The following is a 19547-nucleotide window of genomic DNA, read 5'->3' as shown; positions in this document are numbered from 1 at the left end:
ACTCATTGGGTTGTTCCCAAATGATTTGAATTCCAATTTCTAGCCCAATTGTGTCATGGCCTGAGGGGACTGTTGACTCAGACACAGGACAACCTTGGCCCTGAGAGACTTAAATCTAAGGAACGAAGAAGACAGAGAGACAGCCAGGAAGCTCAAAAGTGTCTGAGTTTGGGAATTTGTTGTCTGACTAAAATTAAACCTGTTAGAAGATACATGAATTAAAATACTATTTGTATTTAGCGTATCTCAGGATGCAAATGCAGCATTGGAATTAGCTCCTCAGCGAGACGCCTGAGTGGCTACACCAGGCCAGAGCCTGGAGAATATTCAGGAGGTTCTGGTTTTTGTCCCAGACAAACTGCCCAGCCTTCCCGAATCTAAATTTCCCGGTGGTAGAATGCAGGGAAATAAAACCACCTTCTGTGTTCTTCCCAGCTCCGAGATCCCATCACTTCTGTACCTTATTCTACCACCCGTTTCTTAACAGCTCAGCTTTGTCTGCCACCCTGGTGGTCTCAAAATGCCCAGGGAATGTTTCCCCTGAAAGGAAATTGAGGCATTGGAGGGTCAATGGCCAAGTGGTTTGTGGTTTAAAATGTTTTATCCCCTGGGATTTTGAATCAAAAACTATAACTGTTACCAACTCTCAAAATAGCATATTGATTAAGCTCGGGGTCTTTGGTGTCAAAAAGCCAGGGATCAAATCCCAGCTCTGTCGCTTACTAGCTGTGTGACCTTGAATAAGTTATTGAAGTTCTGTGTGTCCCAGTTTACGCCTTGTAAAGTCAAGGCAACAATAGCTATCTCACTGAACTCCCGTCAGTATTGAAATGAGATAAACTACAACCAGGCTTACAGCAGAATTTCTCTATAGGCTGGTGGTTTTTATTAACAATTTCTTTTAATAGAAGGAATGGCCTTTATTGGTTACAATGAGAAGTGGAAGAGGAGGGGATACAAGAGCTCCTGCTCCAGGGGTGACATTCACAGACTTGATCATCACCCTCCAAAAGTTTATTAACAATTTCAGCATAATGCTTAAAAACCTAGACTTTGGGGGTGCTGAAGACACCTCTCTGCTCCATCAGTAACTAGCCATTTGATCTTGGGTGACTCAGGTTAAGCCAAGTTACTTAGACTCTCCAAGCCTAAGTTTTCTCATCTATAAAAAGGGAATGATAATCCCTCTCTTGATGGGTGTTATGAAAATTAATTGATATAATTAGCTAGCAAACTGCCCAGAACTCACTGGGCAAACTCTGTGAACAAGACCTGCTTTTATTAGTACTGTATGGCATTGGAATATAGGTCGATGGATTAGTTTACTAGGACTGCCAAAACAAAATACCACAGACTGGGTGGCTCAACCTACAGAAATTATTTTCTCTAGTTCTAAACCCTGGAAGTCCACGGTCAAGGCACCAGCAGGATACTGTCTTCTTCTTGTATCCTTGGCCTTTCCTCTGTGAGCCCACATCCCTGGTGTGTCTTGCTTGTCTCATAAGGACACACATCCTACTGAATCAGGGTCTTATATTTATGACCTCATTCAACCTTAGCTACTTCCTTAAAGCCCTAGTTCCAAATATAGTCATATTGAGAGTTAGGTCTACAACTTATGAATTTGGGGGGTCACAAAGAACCAGCAGTCAGATTGCAGGAGATTAAGGAAAAAGCAAGATGTTGGAAATGGACCCAATGGATATAGTCAACTTTTCTGAGAAGTTGGACAGCATAGGAGAGAAGAGAGGTGGTCATTATTTTTATCATCATTATTTCTGATGACTTTGAAAGACAGAACGTGGCAACGTGGAAAGAACATAAGCTGTGGCATCAAAGACTTGGGTGTAAATCCTGTCTCCATCTTTTTTCCATGCGACATCTGGCCATGCATTTCTTCACCTCTATGAGATTGTTGTCTGCATGTAGGTGAAAAATGGACAATTATACCTCATCATGGGGGTTATTGTGACAATTAGAATAATGCCAATAAGACACCTAGCCCATTCTCCTGGCATATAGCAGGAGCTCAGTAAATGTTGGGTACTGTATTAAAATCCCCTAAAATGCATGCTCTTAAAAAGTGGCTGAGTCACAACATGAATTCAGAGTCCTGTGTGGAGTCACTCTGTGCTCCCCACCGAGTTTGCCTCCAGGAATCAGAGTTGATTGGGTTTGGTGGTGATGCTTTTCAAATGTATCATATGCTGGTGATTGCTGATGATTTCAGGTATGTTTTTAGAGCCTGTCAGCCTACTAGAAATAGAAACAGCCCTTTGGCAGTTAGGAGTCATTAAGAAGTAAGGTACCAGAGAACTGGAAAAACAAGAGAGCCCGCAGGCAGAAACTTCAATGTGGTACTTTTTGAATATTGCATGTGATGATCATCTTATCACACACATACTTAATTCAGTTATACTGATCCTCCAGCCCTGTGCCTTTAGACTTGGCATCTGTGGAGGAAGAAATCTACTGGTGGTGTGGCTCAGACTGCTGCGCAGTATGAAGGTCGAGGGGTTAATGTGCTGTTTTGTTTCTTTCCGGTAGAAGAGTCACTAGGTCTAGACAAGGTCACTCTATGATCGAAAGACTGCTCAGAAAATCTAATTACAATTCTCTCTACTTTTGCCTATGCTATGTTTCTCGGAACACTGAAGAGAGAACACAGTGGTACTAAAGAAGACATTTAAGGTCCACCAACAACCTGCAAACTTCAGTTTGAAAAATATTTCCCTAGAGGGCAGCTGAGGTTCAAGGGGCTCCAGAGGAATGGAAACTTGAGCAGCAACATCATTTATTAGCCAAATCATTCTTGAGTGACCGTGGTGTATCAGACTCCCTGTTAGGTCCAGAAGATGTACAGATATGTAAGACATTGATCCTGTCTTCAAGGAATTCACAATGGAGAAAACAAACAAGAACAGATCATAAGGTTTTGCTGTACCTGCTGTGTAAGAGGTAGGGTGTGGAAACTCTGACCAGGAAGTCATCTGTTCTACATAGTGGGACAATCCAGAAAGGCTTCAGAGACGAGGCTCTAATATTTAAATAGGGTCATGAAAGATATATAAATTTTAACAGGTAGAAAAGGAAAGAACATTTTGGGTTGAAGAAATTATACTATGAATGATTCCAAAGAAGCTTACATCAGACATTTTTCAAGAAAGCAGAGTTGTTCTATCTGATGTTATCTACTTACATTAGCTCTATTGCACAGCATTTATTTCTGCATTGGCAAATGCAATAATATAACATAGTTCGCATCATCTCATCAACAGCAGTTTTTAGGAGCAACATTTTCCTTCATCCTCTCTGTATCTCAGGACCCATTGAGTGGAATCAACCTACTTGTTCAAATGAAGAAGGAGAAAGTTGAAGGAGCCCCATTTTGGCTTTTCTTATTTTCCCTCTAAAGCCCAGCCTGAGGTCAATTTGTTAATGTCTAGTTGGCCTTTTTCCAGCTACTTTGTAGCTCTTTCCACATACTTTAGGCGCATATTTACTTACTTTTTGCCATCAATTTAATTCTTGTTAGCTCCGAGTTATTCTTGGCATTCCCATCTCTTCATGTCTTTCTCTATTATTCTTATCCATCCATTACTATTCTGAAGCTTTTCCACGCCACTGTTTCCAAATAAATTATTATAATGTGAAAAGTACAAAACAAATGTCTGCTTTTATCTCCTGTTACTTGTTTCACAAATACAGCCATTCCAAGTATTTGTTTAATCATTGTTATTGGCTTTTTGTAAACTCCTTGGTGGTAGTAATTAGGACATGTGAAGATGAAGGATCCACTGCCCATCTTTTCCTTGCTAAGTGAGAGCTCTGGCCCCTCAATGCTCTCAGTGAGGCAGGGCAGTACCTAGGTGCAGATTTTAGCAAGACTTAGCACTATGAATGTCAAAAATGTTGTGACTTCGGCCAAAATGACTACATTTATAACTGACTCATGGGACGAGAGATTGGAGGTCCTGGTGGCTCTCAGACCAGAAGAGCTGAGAAGTGACTATTTTCCTTAGACTTTCCTCTCTGAGTCTATAATCTGTAGGCAAGAGACGGGATATATTAATAAAGGGGAAGGCCACAGCTTCATACTGAGCCTGGATGGTTTTGTTCCACCTGAGTTCCTCATCTGAGATGTGGACTGGTTTACACAACAGGGAAAATTCTCTTTGGCCTCTACCTGACCCCACTACAAAGAAGCTGGGCCGAAGGATACAATCCTTTGAGATATAAGCACCCAGACTATAACATATCACCAACACTTTTAAACTTGTGCTATGTGACCTCAGAGCAAATGTGCAGATATTACCAGATGTTACCTGGGGGCAGAAAAGTTTCTATTGACAAATACCTTTGGAGTCAATTGGGTTAAGCAAAATACAAAGTTAAACAGGATTCTTTGTCACAGATCCTCTCAAATCTATGTATTAATATTTCAATATTTTGTTCCAAAAGTATGTTAAAGTGTAAGGATTTCCCAAACATATAATTTTTTTTGCATAAAGTGTCCTGAGAAATTACTGTTTAAATATAATTCACAAAGCAAAGCACAACATCTTAAGGCTTATCTATAGCTATGGGCTCTATTGGCTACAAAATGGGGTCTAAACTGAAGATCCCATAGCCTTCCCCATCCATCCAGTATGCACCTGTGAAACTAGGTTTATGCCCATCAACCTGTCTGCTGGTTCTTTTAGGTGTGTCAGCACCTAATCTGAGCATTTTATTTGTAGACCCAGGTGAAATACCTTGATTTCAATGGAATCCTTGGACAGTATTGCGGAGTTCTGTCTGGTAGTTGCATGATACATAGGGTGATACCCATTGTTATTAAACAACAATTCCATTTTTATAACTAGTATTCAGTATATACACACAAATTTGATATTGGATTGGTGATTTTTTTACATGTTTCAAACTGTACTGTAAAAATGCTAGAATTGCAATGTTTATATTAATGACTAGAATGTGCAAAAAAATATCGTGTAGAAGTATCTTAGCTTAAAACTGTTAAATTTGGGAAACCTAAGGACCATTATTTGCATTGTGAGGATTTTTCCTCTGTGGACAAATCATGTGCATCTAGCAATGTTTTCTTCTATCTTCCTGTGTTGCTGTGTATAGCACTGGTGAGCAGTGACCTGCCTTAAGACTCTCTCTGCTTTGCTCCACAGACAGCGTGGAAGATGAGCTGGAGATGGCCACTGTCAGGCATCGGCCTGAAGCCCTGGAGCTTCTGGAAGCCCAGAGCAAATTCACCAAGAAAGAGCTTCAGATTCTCTACAGAGGATTTAAGAATGTAAGAACTTTCTTTTTGACTTTACCTTCACACAGTTCTCAAAGGGGCATTGAGAAGTGAGAGGGGAAGAGGGAAGATATACCGTTCTGTGACAGTCTAATCATCTGTGCATTTCATACGGATCCTCCCTAGATATGGATACAGTCGATATCCATTTGGACTTTGATTCACTTTGGCATACCAATGCTGGTATAACGTGGTCACCAGCAAGGATGGGTAAAGAAAAAGGTTTACCCAATTCAATTCTTAGTTGGGATTTTTTCCTTATTTAGCTATAATGACATCATTTCAATAAGCTCCAATTGTTTCTTTATTTTTTAACTATAGTCTGGTGCTTGACTTGTGTCTTGAACATAGATGGGGACCCATGAAGGAACCTATTGCCTGCATTGGAGAAAAATTACTATTAGTGTTGTAGTCTGTAAAGGACCATGCTGCCAATACCTCTAAACCATAAGTGTCTATAGCTCGGCTCTGTGTCTCGTTCTCTGTGATCCAAGTATACACATGGCCCTGCCTCCTTGGAGAGTCATCTTTAAAAGTAATGACAGCCCATGCATACCAAAGGGTGACGATGAGAGAGAGTGAGTGGATCCAGGCAGCCTAGGAGGCACACTCTCTTACTGAATACAATATGTACTTAGTAGTAAGCTAGATGCTGCAGGTTATTCAAAAGCCAGAGAAGACACACTTCTGTCCTCAAGGAGCTCATAGTCAAAATAGGGAGAGAAGACTTACACTCATGAATCTATTTAAAAACAAGTCATCCTTAAAAGTATCAAATGTTTGTATATCAACTGGCATACATACCCCAACATATATTTTGTTCTCACACATATGAAAAGCAAAGTAGCTATAGGTGCCCCTGGAGATCCAAATTAAATTACTTTGGTCTCTTCCCCAAACCCACACACTAAAAGCCCCAATTCCACGGCATGTAGAAGTCTATAGTTTCCAAAGATTTCTGCTAAATCCGACCTCTTCAAATCTGACTACCTCAACTGCTGCCTTTGTCCAACCTCATGCAGACCAGAGAAGAAACTCTGTCTCTTTTTTGGGATCCACAACAAAAAATTTACCCAGAGAATTTGTAACTCTAGTTCACTCTGTAGAATATGTTTATAGGATTTCATCATACATATTGCACACAGGCTCCTGCCATTTCTGTGACTGAATGGGGTCTGTCTCTCTCCCATTTCTTCTCCTCACCACACTCCTCGCTCTGGGATTTCTAAATTTTTCTCCCCCTGTTATGCAGAGTACCTTCCTTTCTTCTCCAAGATATAGTCTTCTGCAAACGCATAGGCCTTTGTGGTGGTAGACTGGGGTGAGGGAGGTTCTGATGGAGATGGGTGCTCGCCACACACACAGGCCTCTGACTAAAAGGAATCTTGATGGGTAATCTATCAAGAGAATACACAGACATAAACATGCATACAGAGAAAAGAACTTTGACAACTAGCTTAGAAAATTATTAGTCATCCCCATTCTACAATGGTTCCAGGCTTCAGAGAGAGTGAGCTCTTACAATGAAACAGCTACACTGACCCCTGGCAGTAGGAAACCACTGGGCAGCAAGGACTGGAAGGAAAGGAGGTGTAGGAGACCAAGTCCTGGCCCAAAGTCAGTGCTAAGAGGAGGTTAATCAAAGAATAAAACTTCAGATGTGTTCACATGAACATCTAAACTTCTTTGCTGTGATTCAGAGTTCCATTAATGAGCAAACATTTTTTTTTTGCCTGTTAACATTGGATCATGCATCAAATACAAAATGGTGTCACATACAGAACTTAATCCAACCTCCCAGCATCCCTGTGTTCCTCAACTGCTGCTATGTTATTATTCCACTGCCTTCACTGTAGGGTCTCCCCGTTTGGGGTTGGGCTGCCTTTCATCCCATTTGTTGCAAATTGGAATCATGATTACTGCCATCATTAACCTCTGGAGCTAGCATCTCTGCAGTCTGTCTTATACAAGTGGCACTTCACAATAAATTGCCAGACTCCCAAGTCTGCATTTATTGCTTTTGTTTGTTTGTTTTTTTTTTTTTTCTCTTTTGCCTCCTCTGTCTCTTTTTCTTACCATTATTACCCCACCTCTTATTTATTCACTCCTTCTTTCTCTCCTTCTTTCTTTACCTCTTTTGTCTTTTCTGCTTGTCAATGCTTGTCTCCTTTCTTTCAGCTCTTCCCCTTCCTCTTCTCTCCCTATATTTTTCTCTTCTCTCTTCTTATTGCCTTCTATTTATCTCCTGCCTCACCCAGCCCCATGAGATAAATTTTCATCAGACCTGAATGTGCCCAAAGCCTATTTTGTATACTTCTTTAATAGAAAGGACTTCACAGTTTGCTCAGAAAATATTAATCGACATCTCTGATAAATCAAACAAGAGTGGCCTTTTAATTTTTGATTTCCCCCTAGTCCAATGTACAACTTCAATAAATGTGCCCGGAAGCATAGCAAGAGAGACACTAAAGCAGGTCAGCAGCGCAGCACGTGTGTTTTCAGGATGGCAGCGATCCGCCCCAGCTTCCGTCAGAGCAAGCAAACAACTGCCCTTGGCTTCCTGAACACCAATTATCTCAAAGCTCTTAAGATCAAAAAGCATTTCCCTGGAAACAGTTGGGATATTCATTTTTAATGAAACCTTTTAAAACTCTCCATATTTTGATTAAAAGGATAAACCAATCATCAACATCTTAAAATAGTCACACTTGTGTGAAAGTGGTTCAGCACGGCCAGGCACCCCTCCAAGTGAAGAAGATTACCAGTGACACACTCCCAGGATTTTCCCACATGACATCCCTGAGAGCATTCCCTCTCATTGTCTGTCTTTCTTTTTTTATTTCAAAGTATTATGGGGGTACCAATGTTTTTGGTTACATGGTTCGTCACCCAGATGGTGTTCATTGTACCCAGTAGGGAATGTGAGAAAGGGAAGATAGTGAGAGAAAATCTCCTCCCCTCACCCTGTCTTACTGAGTAACCCACACATTTTTATTTCTCTTGCCATGTGCTGGGCTGAGTCTCCCAAAGTGAGCAGCTAAGAGAGATGGAGAAGAACACAGTGCAGTGTTTCTCCGCCACTAGTGAGCCTCAGAGTCGCCTGAAGGGCTACGTAAGATGCAGATTGCTGGGCCTCATCCTGAAAGATTATGACTCAGTAGTATGGGACTAAATCACAGAATCTGCATTTCTTTTAAGTTCCCGAGTGATGCTGACACTGCTGGTCTGGGGACCACACTTTGAGAATCACTAGTATAATGCACACATCATACACATCAGACACTGTGGTGTCACCTTGGGTCATATTTTACTTGTTTGGGAAGCTTCTTCTTACTCATATCTGTGTCTCTTTGTCTATAAACTGGGATAATGATGACTACAGTGCATTCTTTTAGACATAAATATGATAAACCTGAAGTCCAACAAAAAAGGAGTTGTTCTTGTATGGCCCTGAATGGTCAACTTGAGTTGTGTGTTCCATTAAAGTGAGGCAGTCATGGCTGGCCTACATACCTCCAAGGCAGTGTTTTGGGTATTGGACTGCATAATTATATATTAGAAAAGATGCAAAAAGATATAAAGTATTATCTATGGATCAGCAGTCTCAAACTTAAGTGTGTGTTGGAATCAACTGGGGAGCTTTAAAAGTTAAAAATAGTGGGTACTATGCTTGGTGATTCTGATGTAATTGCTCTGGAAAAAAAGCTTAAGCATTAGGACTTATAAAGCTCTTCAGGTAATTCTAACGTGCAGCCAAGATTGAGAAACATTGAACTAGATGTGTAAGATCTGCAAGGTACTTCTATCACAAAAGGAATCTACCTAATTGTGATGAGTCCTCTAATGTCAAATACCAGTGACTAGACTGGTTACATTGGAACCTCATGAGGTCCTTGGTGGGTGGGGTGTGTGTTTGTGTGTGTGTGTGTGTAGGGTTTGTAGGTATAACAGGTCTCACCTCTGATGATTTCAATTCAGTTAAGTCTGGGGTGATGCTAAGGAATCCTTTAAAAAAAATTCTCAACTCTTTAACTTTTACAAAATTTCATGTTATAACAGACAGTGAACAGAAAGCCACATTTGAAAATCACTGACCTAGGCCGGGCGTGGTGGCTCACTCCCGTAATCCTAGCACTCTGGAAGGCTGAGGTGGGTGGATTGTTTGAGCTCAGGAGTTCGAGACCAGCCTGAGCAAGAGCGAGACCCCATCTCTACTAAAATAGAAAGAAATTATATGGACAGCTAAAATATATATATAGAAAAATTAGCTGGGCGTGGTGGCACATGCCTGTAGTCCTAGTTACTCAGGAGACTGAGGCAGTAGGATTGCTTGAGCCCAGGAGTTTGAGGTTGTTGTGAGCTAGGCTGATGCCACGGCACTCTAGCCCGGGCAACAGAGTGAGACTCTGTCTCAAAAAAAAAAAGAAAGAAAGAAAGAAAAGAAAACCACTGACCTAGAAGGTCATACAAGTATCTGTACACATAGTTCATAATCTTGCTTTGCTGCTCTCTTTCAAAATCAAGTATAACTTCAGTTCAATTTTAGGCAGTTGTAAATGGTATATAAGTGCATTAAGTTTTAATATATGGTGATGCCTCTCTGGCATTTCCTTTCATTAATGAATAATTTATAGCCTATTCTTCCCATTTATAAGGTACAGGATGAGAGATAGATAGTTGCAAGTAGTTAGACTCTAGGCTTCAGACATCTGGCTCCTTCCTCTTTTGAATCTTTCCCTGTTTCCTTTTCTTTCACTGCTTTGAATTATAATGGGTCAGTGAATCTGTTAGAATCAGATATATCTCTAAAGCATCACTTGAATACTTGCTAATGTCCTTTTTACCTAAAAATGTTGTTATTACCCTTTGTACCTAAAAAATAAAGATGTTTTTATTAGTTTTCTATTGCCTTCTAACAATTTGCCACATACTTAGTGGCTTAAAAAATTCATTCATTACTTCAGTTTCAAGGGTCAGGGGTGCAAAAACAACTTAGCTGGGACCTGGGATTGGAGTCTCACAGGGCCACAACCAAGGTATATGTTGGGCTTCATTTCTTCCTGGATCCTGGGGTCCTCTTCTAAGCTCACATGGTTGTTGGCAGAATTCGATTCCTTGTGACTGAACAAGTGAGATCCCCCCTGCTGGCTGCCAACCTGGGGCCACTCAGCTCCTAGAAGCTGTCCACGGTCCCTTTCCATGCGGACCTCTCACAGGCTCGCTCATCATATAGCAGCTCCCTTTCCAAAGCCAGCAAGGGAGATGCTCTCTAGTCTGCTAAGGCCTGGTCTTACAGAACAAAGCATCCTCATGGGTGTGACATCCCATCCCATCCCTTTTGCATATCTCAGCACTCAAAGTGAGAGGTAAAAAGGTCTGACTCATTGAGGGTCATCACAGTTTGTGTCTATCACAGAGGGGGTTGTGTGGAGCAAAGCTGCCCAGTGTGTTCTGGAGTCACATCTCAATCATACCCTCAGCTTTTGGCCTGTAATCCACATATCTCCTTGGCGGTTTCACCAAGAACAGCACCAAACTCTTCCTTGAGTTCTTCAAGAGTTTTGATGTGGCCATGGGAACCAGCAGGAGGTGAGAGTTCTTTGATGAGGCTCTTCCACCCCACTCAAAGTGTCTGGGAACTTCTGCACTAAGACCTTTAAAAGTTGATGAAGGGAACTGAAGATGAAATTATAGGGATCTACGTTTTTGACAAAGTGCATTTACATAAAAAGCATGAAGTCTCACTTATGGTGGGGAGGAAGAGAGGGGGAGTTTAGAACATGCATGGGAAAGAGTGGGATAGAGTAGTTAGGACAGGGAAATATGCAGCTAATTGCATAAGGCAATTGCTCTTTTGTCATGAGCCCTCAGAGTTATTCTTGGGGAAGTCTTTCATAAGACTGTGTGACCTTCAATAAGTCACTTCATCCCTTTCAGCTTCTGTCTGCCTGTCAGCAAATTAGGGATTAAGATGCTCCTTTCCAATCATGAAGAGGGGTCGGTAATAACTGGCTTTGTTCAGCTCTTGAAAGACTCAGATAAAAGAGCTTCCCTAAGTGCAAAGTATTACTCATGTACTTTAGAATTAAGGTGTAAGACTGGAGTTAAAAGTTATTTCCTTTGCCCTAGCAGAGTTTTCTGTTGGGCTTCCAACAAGCAGGGCTTTCTGAGGAGAAGATTTTCTACAGGGGTAAGAAGTTAGCACCACCCCCTTCTGATTTCTAAGGGCTGGTATAGCACAAGTCCTCTTTTGGCTCAAACCTTACAACAACCATTTCCTACCTTGGGCAGGTGGTTTAGCTTCTCTGGATATGAAATTATCCTTTGAAGATATGAGATATTAATATCCAGGTAGAAAAGAAGGTAAATAAGGAATGGTGTATATAATTTCTTTGATGTAAGAGTGTTGTCAAGAGATATTAGGACCCTTCAGTCCTTTCCTCTCACTCTTTTAAATACAAAAGTAACTAAAATTCATAATGAAGACTCAGTGATCCCATCTTAAGCATTAGTTTATGTTAAGTATATATTTGGATACTCCTTGTTTTACTTGTGTCTTTTTTTACACTAATAAAATGTCACGCTACACATTTAAAATCATGCAGAGCGATACAAATTGAATATTGAAGTGTCCTAGCTAAACCTCTATACCCACCTTGCTAGAGGTAACCATTGTTAGTTTTCTTCTTTATTCTCACAGATATATTTCATATACATACATTTGTGTGTGTATAGGGATTCTTTTGACATAAAGAGGTTGATAACGTATGTATCCTACAAATTATTTTTACTTACCCTTCAGCAATTAGTTATAAACATTTAATTTGATTTTTAAACAACCACTACATCCAAGTTGGCCAAGAGTTAATCCCCTGTTGTCAGACACTTTGAACCGGACCTAAGGGATGGTCCAGGGGGTTGGCACACCAGCCACTCAGCCTCCCTTGCTTGCTGGGGTTCCCTGTGTGGAAGGTGGCACTGCACCACCACCCTGCTGCTCCACCCTTGTTCTCAAGAGGAACTTTCCTTTGAAGGGCAGTAGTAACATCTTCTTCATACCACTACCCACTATCCTTGTGCCCCCTAAGAAAACTAAAGAAAAAAGGGGAAATAAAAATGAACTGAGGACCCTTATATCTACTCAATCTATAAGCTTCCTAAACACCGTGTCCCAAGCCTGATTCATCCTGGCATTTTCCACACCTAATTCTAGGCATCCCGAATTGCTCAGTACCCGTTGTATTGCTCAGTATCTGATTTTGGAATGAAAGGACTAGTCCCTAATCACAGGTAAAAGTCATCCTGTGTCATCCACATAATGCCTAACTCTTAAAATAGCTTTTACTTTCATTAAGTGAAATTTGTATGCAGTATTTGTAACTCATCATCTTTGCCTCCTAAACCTGTCTTTTTTTAGTAAATGTTACCTTCACTTATGCAGTCACCTAGAAACCCAGTTGTCTTTCTGGACTTCTCCCTCAAAACCCCCTGCATCTAATTAATCTCCAAGCTTGGCCAATCCTCCAGTCTTTGTATCTCTTTCATCTGCCTCTGCCTGTCACGTGCTGCTGTCATCTCTCACCTGCATGACCGCAATGGCCCAGGCTCCTCACCTCCAGTTTCATCTTCCTCTGAACCATTCTCCTTAGTGCACCTGAAGGGGTCTTTCTAAAGAACTAACAGGAACTAATCAGTTTCTACTTAAAACCAACTAATGGCTTTCCATTGCCATTAGAAGAGAGACTCAATAGTCTTATACACCTATCTAACAAATATTTGTTAAACACCTGCTATAAGTCAGACCCTGAGTCAGGTGTTCTCTGTAGTGCGGTGACCCAACTAACACTTGACCAACGAGCCCTTGACCAGCCAGCCCTCGCTTAGTTTTCCAGCCTCACTTCTCACTATTCCCTATTGACTCTGCTCCAGCCATGAGGAACTGCCTGCAGCTGCTGCTCATCCCTCCGAGGGGTCTTGACCTGTACTTTTCCTCCTGCAGGAAATGCTGTTCTCCACAACTCCCTTTTCCTTCATCAGGCAAACTTCTACACCTCTCCACATCTAGGCTTAGACTTTCTATAAACATTTTTTTCATCGTTTATTCTCTGAGTACTGAGTATGGCCCCACCGCTGTACTAGGTATTTAGGATACACTGGTTAGAAAAAAAGATGGGTAACTTCTCTTGGAGCTTATACTCCAGTTGGGGAGAAGGGGTTAGTGAAAAAGGAGACAATAAACAAAGAAACAATTAATTAAGGAAACACCTGGTGGTGATAGAAGTATGATGACATTTGTTACAGAGAAGCAGAGCAGAGAACTTCTTTAGATGGGGTTGGTGGACAAGGGAAGGTGGCATTGCATTGTGCCTAGAACGTCTAGAAGCCATGTGAAGGAAGGGAAAGGACATTCTAGACAGACAGAACAGCCAAAAACCCTGAGGCAGGAGTGGGGCAAGTTGGGCTGGAACCTGGAACATTGTTTTTATTTTGTTCTAAGGGTATTGAGAAGCTACTGGTTTGTAAAAGCTCAGATACAATATATAGCATTGTTTTTTTAAAATATGACTCTAGAATGCTATTATAAGTAAAATGGAGTGTAGGAGGCCAAAGTGAAATGAAATTCTCTACAAAGCTGGTTCGAGAGAGTCAGGAAAGAAATGTAGCTTTAGACCAGGCTGGTAGCAGTAGAAAAGAGAAAGGATGGGATAGGATAGACAGAGAAGGTTGAGGTGAGTGGATATCTTGATGGATTGAAGGGGTGAGGGAAACTGAGGAACCAAAACTATCTCACAAGCTTATGGGTTGAAAGACTTATATATGGAAATTCTTTCTCTGACATCTCAGAGTAAGTTTGGAGACCCTCCTATGAGCTCCCCAGTGTGGTACTTATTTGGGGTTTCCTCTTTGCTTGATTCCTCCCCTATTCCTTAAGCTCCATGAGGGCAGGGGCTGTACCTTCTTTTCCACACTATCCTCAGCCCTTTAGACTATGTCTTGTAGATAACAGGTAATCAATAAATATTTTCAAATGAATGAATAACCCCCCAAAATAGGTCAAAGGCTAGACCAATAAATTTTTTTATCTTCTCTCACTTTCTTCTTTTTCATTCCCTTCACATCTACCCAGTAAAATCAAAGAGCTGTTAGTTCTCTCCTTGAAAAATAATCTAATGATAGGGGAAGTGAAAGAGCATGACTCTTTTAGTAAAAGAGCTACACACAATACTTTTTAACATCTTTTATTGGATTTATCAAGTACTACTCAGATACTTTAAGAGCAGTCTCAACTGGTGACAAGGCACTTTTTTTGGTTCTATTGCAAGCGTTTTCATTGATAGGTTATCCATGTCCCATATTGCTCATTAAATATTGTTCCACCAAATGGATAATGGGATCTCTGTGGCTTAAGAATCCCCTTCAGCTTTGCAACGTACTTCACAGATTGGTAGAAAGAGATTGGGGTGGTGGGATCCAGCAGGTCCCTGTATGTATTAGTCAGAGTATGCTCACTGCTGCAACACACAGCTCCAATAATTTGTGGACTTAAAACAACAAAGATTTGTCTATCTTTCATCTCTTAATCCCATATGGGTCAGCTGGGGACAGGATGGGGGCTCTTTTTGCCCTTTTATTGAGGACACTCCTTCCATTCCTTGGTTCCAATCTGGCCTATGGTGTCCACGTCCTCCTCTGGGTCATGTGCATCCGGGCCTCAGTTGAGAGAAGAGAGAGAACAAGGAAGACTTTTGAGGGGATTTGATATGGACCCGTCCTGGAGTGACAGACATTTCACTGGTCAGAACTCAGTCACATGGCCTCACCTGATTTCAAGGGAGGCTGAGAAATATAGTATTCCTATGTGCTTGGGTAGAACATAAAATTCTATATCCTTCAATTGAGAGAATGGCATGGAGAAAAAATATGTCAAAGGCTCCCAAGATTATCCTCCGGATTGATGATTTGCTAAGAAGACTCACAGGACTCAATATATAGTCATACTCATGGTTATGATTTACTAGGGGAAAAAAAAAGGATGCAAAGCAAAAATCTGCAAAGGGAAAAGGCACATGAAGCAATGATTAGAGGAAACCTGAGGCAAGCTTTCAAAAGTCCTCGCTTAGTGGACACACACAGGATATGCTTCATTCCCCTGGCACTGAGTCATTATCATAACACTTGTGAAATGCTAACTAGCCAGGAAGCCCATTGGACATCTAGTGCCTAGTATGTACCCAAATTCCATACCCCAAGAACCAAAGAAGCTGTTCCACATAAACCATATTGTTGGCACAGTTTGGTCACAGCGAGCCATTCAATTCAGAGAATGGTGCACGCTCATCCAAAATTCAAGTTCCCAAATGCTAGCTCAGGGTCAGCCTTACAAGCAGGCCTTTCTAAGGACAGCAGTCTCAGCTTGGCCATCTTAAACTCTTTTCTGCACAAAAGTGGACATATTTTTGAAAATAATTTATAATTTAATTAGATTTCAGTTCTGGCTACCCTTAGGCAAGATCCTTCACCTCCCTGGGTTTCATTTATGTCATGTGCAAAATTGGAGAAATAGCATCTCACAGGTGCTTTGCAAAGATAATGTAAATCACAGAGAACAGAACCTGTCTCATGATAACACTCAAAATGTAGCTGTTTTTATTATTATACTATTATCATCCTTAGCACCATTGTTATCACACTACTATACTGAATTGTGTTACTAACTAGAAGTTCAGTCTTAAAGTTTCTTTGCCAAAGTTTGTGACTCAAACTTTGATTCGAATTTTACATAACAAAGCCCCCCTCCAAAAAAAGTTAGAAAATATAGATTAGTTCTTAGCCTTATTAATAGTAGCCCAAGGACAAATTTTGAAATAGTGCCATTTATTATGGTTGTTTTTATTCTGTCCCTTGGATTCCCTGAGAAACTAACATAATCAGTCTCAGAATGATCCCCTCACTGGGATTTTGTGAAAATCAAAAGAGACAGCATCATTTGTGATGCTTTAAAGATGTAACAGGACGTAGAAATGTAGATAATTTTGTAAAGCCACTCATGTAAAGGCAACCCTTAAATAAAGTAAAAAATCATTAGAAGCATTTCTAAAGATTCTTTATCCATTCATCTACAACCATCCTGTGACTAAGATCAAATTTTAGTCTTCTCTCAAGTTGCAGTTGGTTTGGTCCAAGCTGACAGGGCAGTTCTCTCCATCAGGACATCATTCAGGGACACAGTTTCCTTCCAGCTATCCCTTGACTGGAGGACTTTTCCCTTCTGTATTGTATAAACTGGGTCCCTCTCGTGTTTAAGTCCTGAGGGGAGGAGAAATAGTCACAGTCCATGGGCAAGTGAGTTGTCTTCATTTTGAGATAACACAAAGACCATATACATCACTTTTATTCACAATGGCTCAAACTTAGTCACATGGACCCCTCAGCTCCGGGGAAACATAGGAAATATGCTCTCTGGCTGAACAGCAGTGTATGAATTAAAAAGCAGAAACTAGATTTGGGGAAACAGCTAGCAACTCTGATGAAGTCAGTACAACCTCCTTCTACTCATTTTTTCTGGTTCATGTTCCTAAAGATTTTCTGACTCAGCTAATCCTCCTAAGTCATTTTTTTTAGGCTAAAAGCAATGTGTCAACTGATACTTCAAGCTCAAATATCACTTGAAGGATTGAAGGATCAGCATTAAAAATAATAATAAGACTCCATCTTATGAATGCTTTTAGGTTTCCTACTTGCCTTAGCACCACACCTCAGAGTTGAATACATAACAAGTTCGAAAGCAGCTTTATCCAAGAAGTCTTGCTGATACAATTTGCTATACATAGAACTTGGTCTTCCCAGCACATATCCCACGCACAGTGTAGTAGTAAGACTGTTGTGTGGATCAACTTTGACAGCATGATTCCCTCTCGTTCTTTTGGAAGAACTAATTGGTTCACAAAAATATATCACTGGGAGCCCAATAAATAATCTTTTTAATTCAGTAACATGTTTCCTAAAGAACCTGCTGCAAAACTCTGGATGTTTTGTAGCAAAAACTAAAAGCAAAGTTGGGGCACCATTCATCACTGCAAGTTGCTGGCAGTGAACCTACTCCATAAAATCAGATCATTTTCCATTTTTTTACAAGCCCCACTTAAATATATTCATTAATAGAAGTCTAACTGGCAATTATTCCAGTGATCCTGGCAAGTATTCAAATCTTCATTAAAATAAAATAAGTCGTCAAAACTTTGGAAGTCTTCCCAATGCTATATTTGGGCTGAGTGTATTAGACTATTAAGGTCCTCTTAAATCTGTGTTGATTAATTTAATACAAGGTAAATACAAAGGAGGAGAATGTGTCAAATGAAAATGGGAAAAAATCAATGTGCTTCTTTTTTTATCTAAACACATTCTAATGACTCATGCTTAACATATGATATTCTAACTCCCATACAATTTTAGAAGATTGGAACCAAACTTCTTATCTCAAGCTGTTCCTGATTGTGAATCCTTTCCATAGCCACATATGAAACACCAACTACTTGTTCAATATTTTATATATTTACCAAGGACTTTGCTAGCATTGGATACACATTAACAAAATAAAAGGGAACTGTCCTCAACTCATAGACAGTTGTTAGAGTCTAATGGAAGAAGTGGAAAATTAATAAGTAAGCAAATAAACACTTAAGAGCAAATTATGGCACATTCAATGAAGAAAAAGGACAGAACTCTATGAAAGAAACTCATGTGGGCACAGTAGACCTAGGAGAGTATGGTGATAAATTTTATGTCTCAACTAGGCTATGCTATGGTGGTCAGTTGTTTGATAAAATACTAGCTTAGATGTTACTATGAAGGTATTTTGTAGATATGATTAACATCAATAATCAGTTTACTTTAAGTAAATCAGATTACCCTTGATAATGTGAGTGGCATTCATCTAATCAATTAAAGGACTTAAGAGCAAAAACTGAGGTTTCTCAGAAAATAAAGAATACTGCCTTGACTATAATGTAAAAATCCTGCCTGCATTTCCAGCCTGCTTGCCTGCCCTGTAGATTTTGGACTTGCCAGCCCCCATAATCTCATGAGCCAATTTCCTAAATAAATCAATAGATAGATAGATAAATAGATAGATAGATAGATATCCAATTGGCTCTGTTTCTCTAGAGATCCCTGACTGACATAGCAGACATTTCTGAAGTTGAGGTTTTATATGCCAAACCTAAAGTGAAACCCAGTTATGAAAAAAGGTAAGAAAAAGTCATTCTCAGTTGGAGACACAGCAAGTGCAAAAGCTCTAAGGCAGGAAAGGGTTTATTATATTCAAGGAACTGCTGAAGGTTAGTGTGCTAAATCACTATAATTGAGGGAGAAAGTGACATAAGATGAGACAAATTGGGTGGGTAGAGAGCAAGTCAAACAGCCTTGCAGATTGGATTTGACTCAACATGCAGTGGGAAACCATTCAAGGTTTAAGCAGGATGGTGACATGATCTATATTTGTGAAAACCTCTTTGGCAGATGATGGATTTGGTTAAGGAAGAAGAATGAATAAGGAAAGCAGTAAAGAAGATATTGCAGTAGTCTAAACAAGACATGATGGTGCATTGGACTAAAATTGTGATAGTTGACATGTAAGCAAGTGAAAAGATTTAATCTATGTGTTGGAAACAAAAATGGCAGAATTTTATAAATGGATTGAGCATGGCCAGAAAGGAAAAGTACATAATGTAGACAATTCCAAGATTTCTGATTTAAGCAAATAAACAAGTATTCTTCCCATTTACTAAGATGCAGAAAATTGGCGGGGCCGGGGGGGGGGGGAATGTTGAGAAAGGTTGGGAGTGTTAGCAGTTAGAGATCAAAGATTTGGAATCAATGTGTAAAATTTGATAAATTCTAGTGACTGGACACATGATTATGTAGAGCTAAGAGGGGTATTTAGGGCTGAAAATAAAAATTTAAGAGTCATTGGCATATACATAGTAGTTAAGGCCATGAAAATGGACATTTATTAGCAATTATAAGAAAAATCACATGTACTGAGTACATATAGTGAACCAGCTCTGTCCAAAGTACTCTAGGTATAATTACCTCTCTTTATTCTCTTAGAAGCTCTATGAACTAGCCATTTTTTCTTTTTTTTCCTTTTTTTTTTTTTTTTTGGTAAATAAAGTAACTGAGGCACAAAGTAAGTGGTTGTGATCTCTCCAAGGTCACAGCTAGGAAGTGACAAAGT

The 19547-nt window shown here is 40.1% G+C and overlaps 1 protein-coding gene across 5 annotated transcripts in view; it reads left to right on the top strand.

Moving 5' to 3' along the window:
- KCNIP4 (potassium voltage-gated channel interacting protein 4) overlaps positions 1–19547 on the top strand; it is a 1084926-nt gene that overhangs the window by 981997 nt on the left and 83382 nt on the right. For all 5 annotated transcript variants that reach the window (XM_045550452.1, XM_045550456.1, XM_045550455.1 and 2 more), the window contains one exon: positions 5181–5305. In XM_045550452.1, the coding sequence (XP_045406408.1) occupies positions 5181–5305 (125 nt within the window). The remainder of the gene's footprint in view (positions 1–5180; positions 5306–19547) is intronic.

This window comes from Lemur catta, chromosome 4 (assembly GCF_020740605.2).
Source record: "Lemur catta isolate mLemCat1 chromosome 4, mLemCat1.pri, whole genome shotgun sequence".
Lineage (NCBI taxonomy): Eukaryota > Metazoa > Chordata > Mammalia > Primates > Lemuridae > Lemur > Lemur catta.
This window is presented reverse-complemented; position numbering and strand designations above follow the sequence as displayed.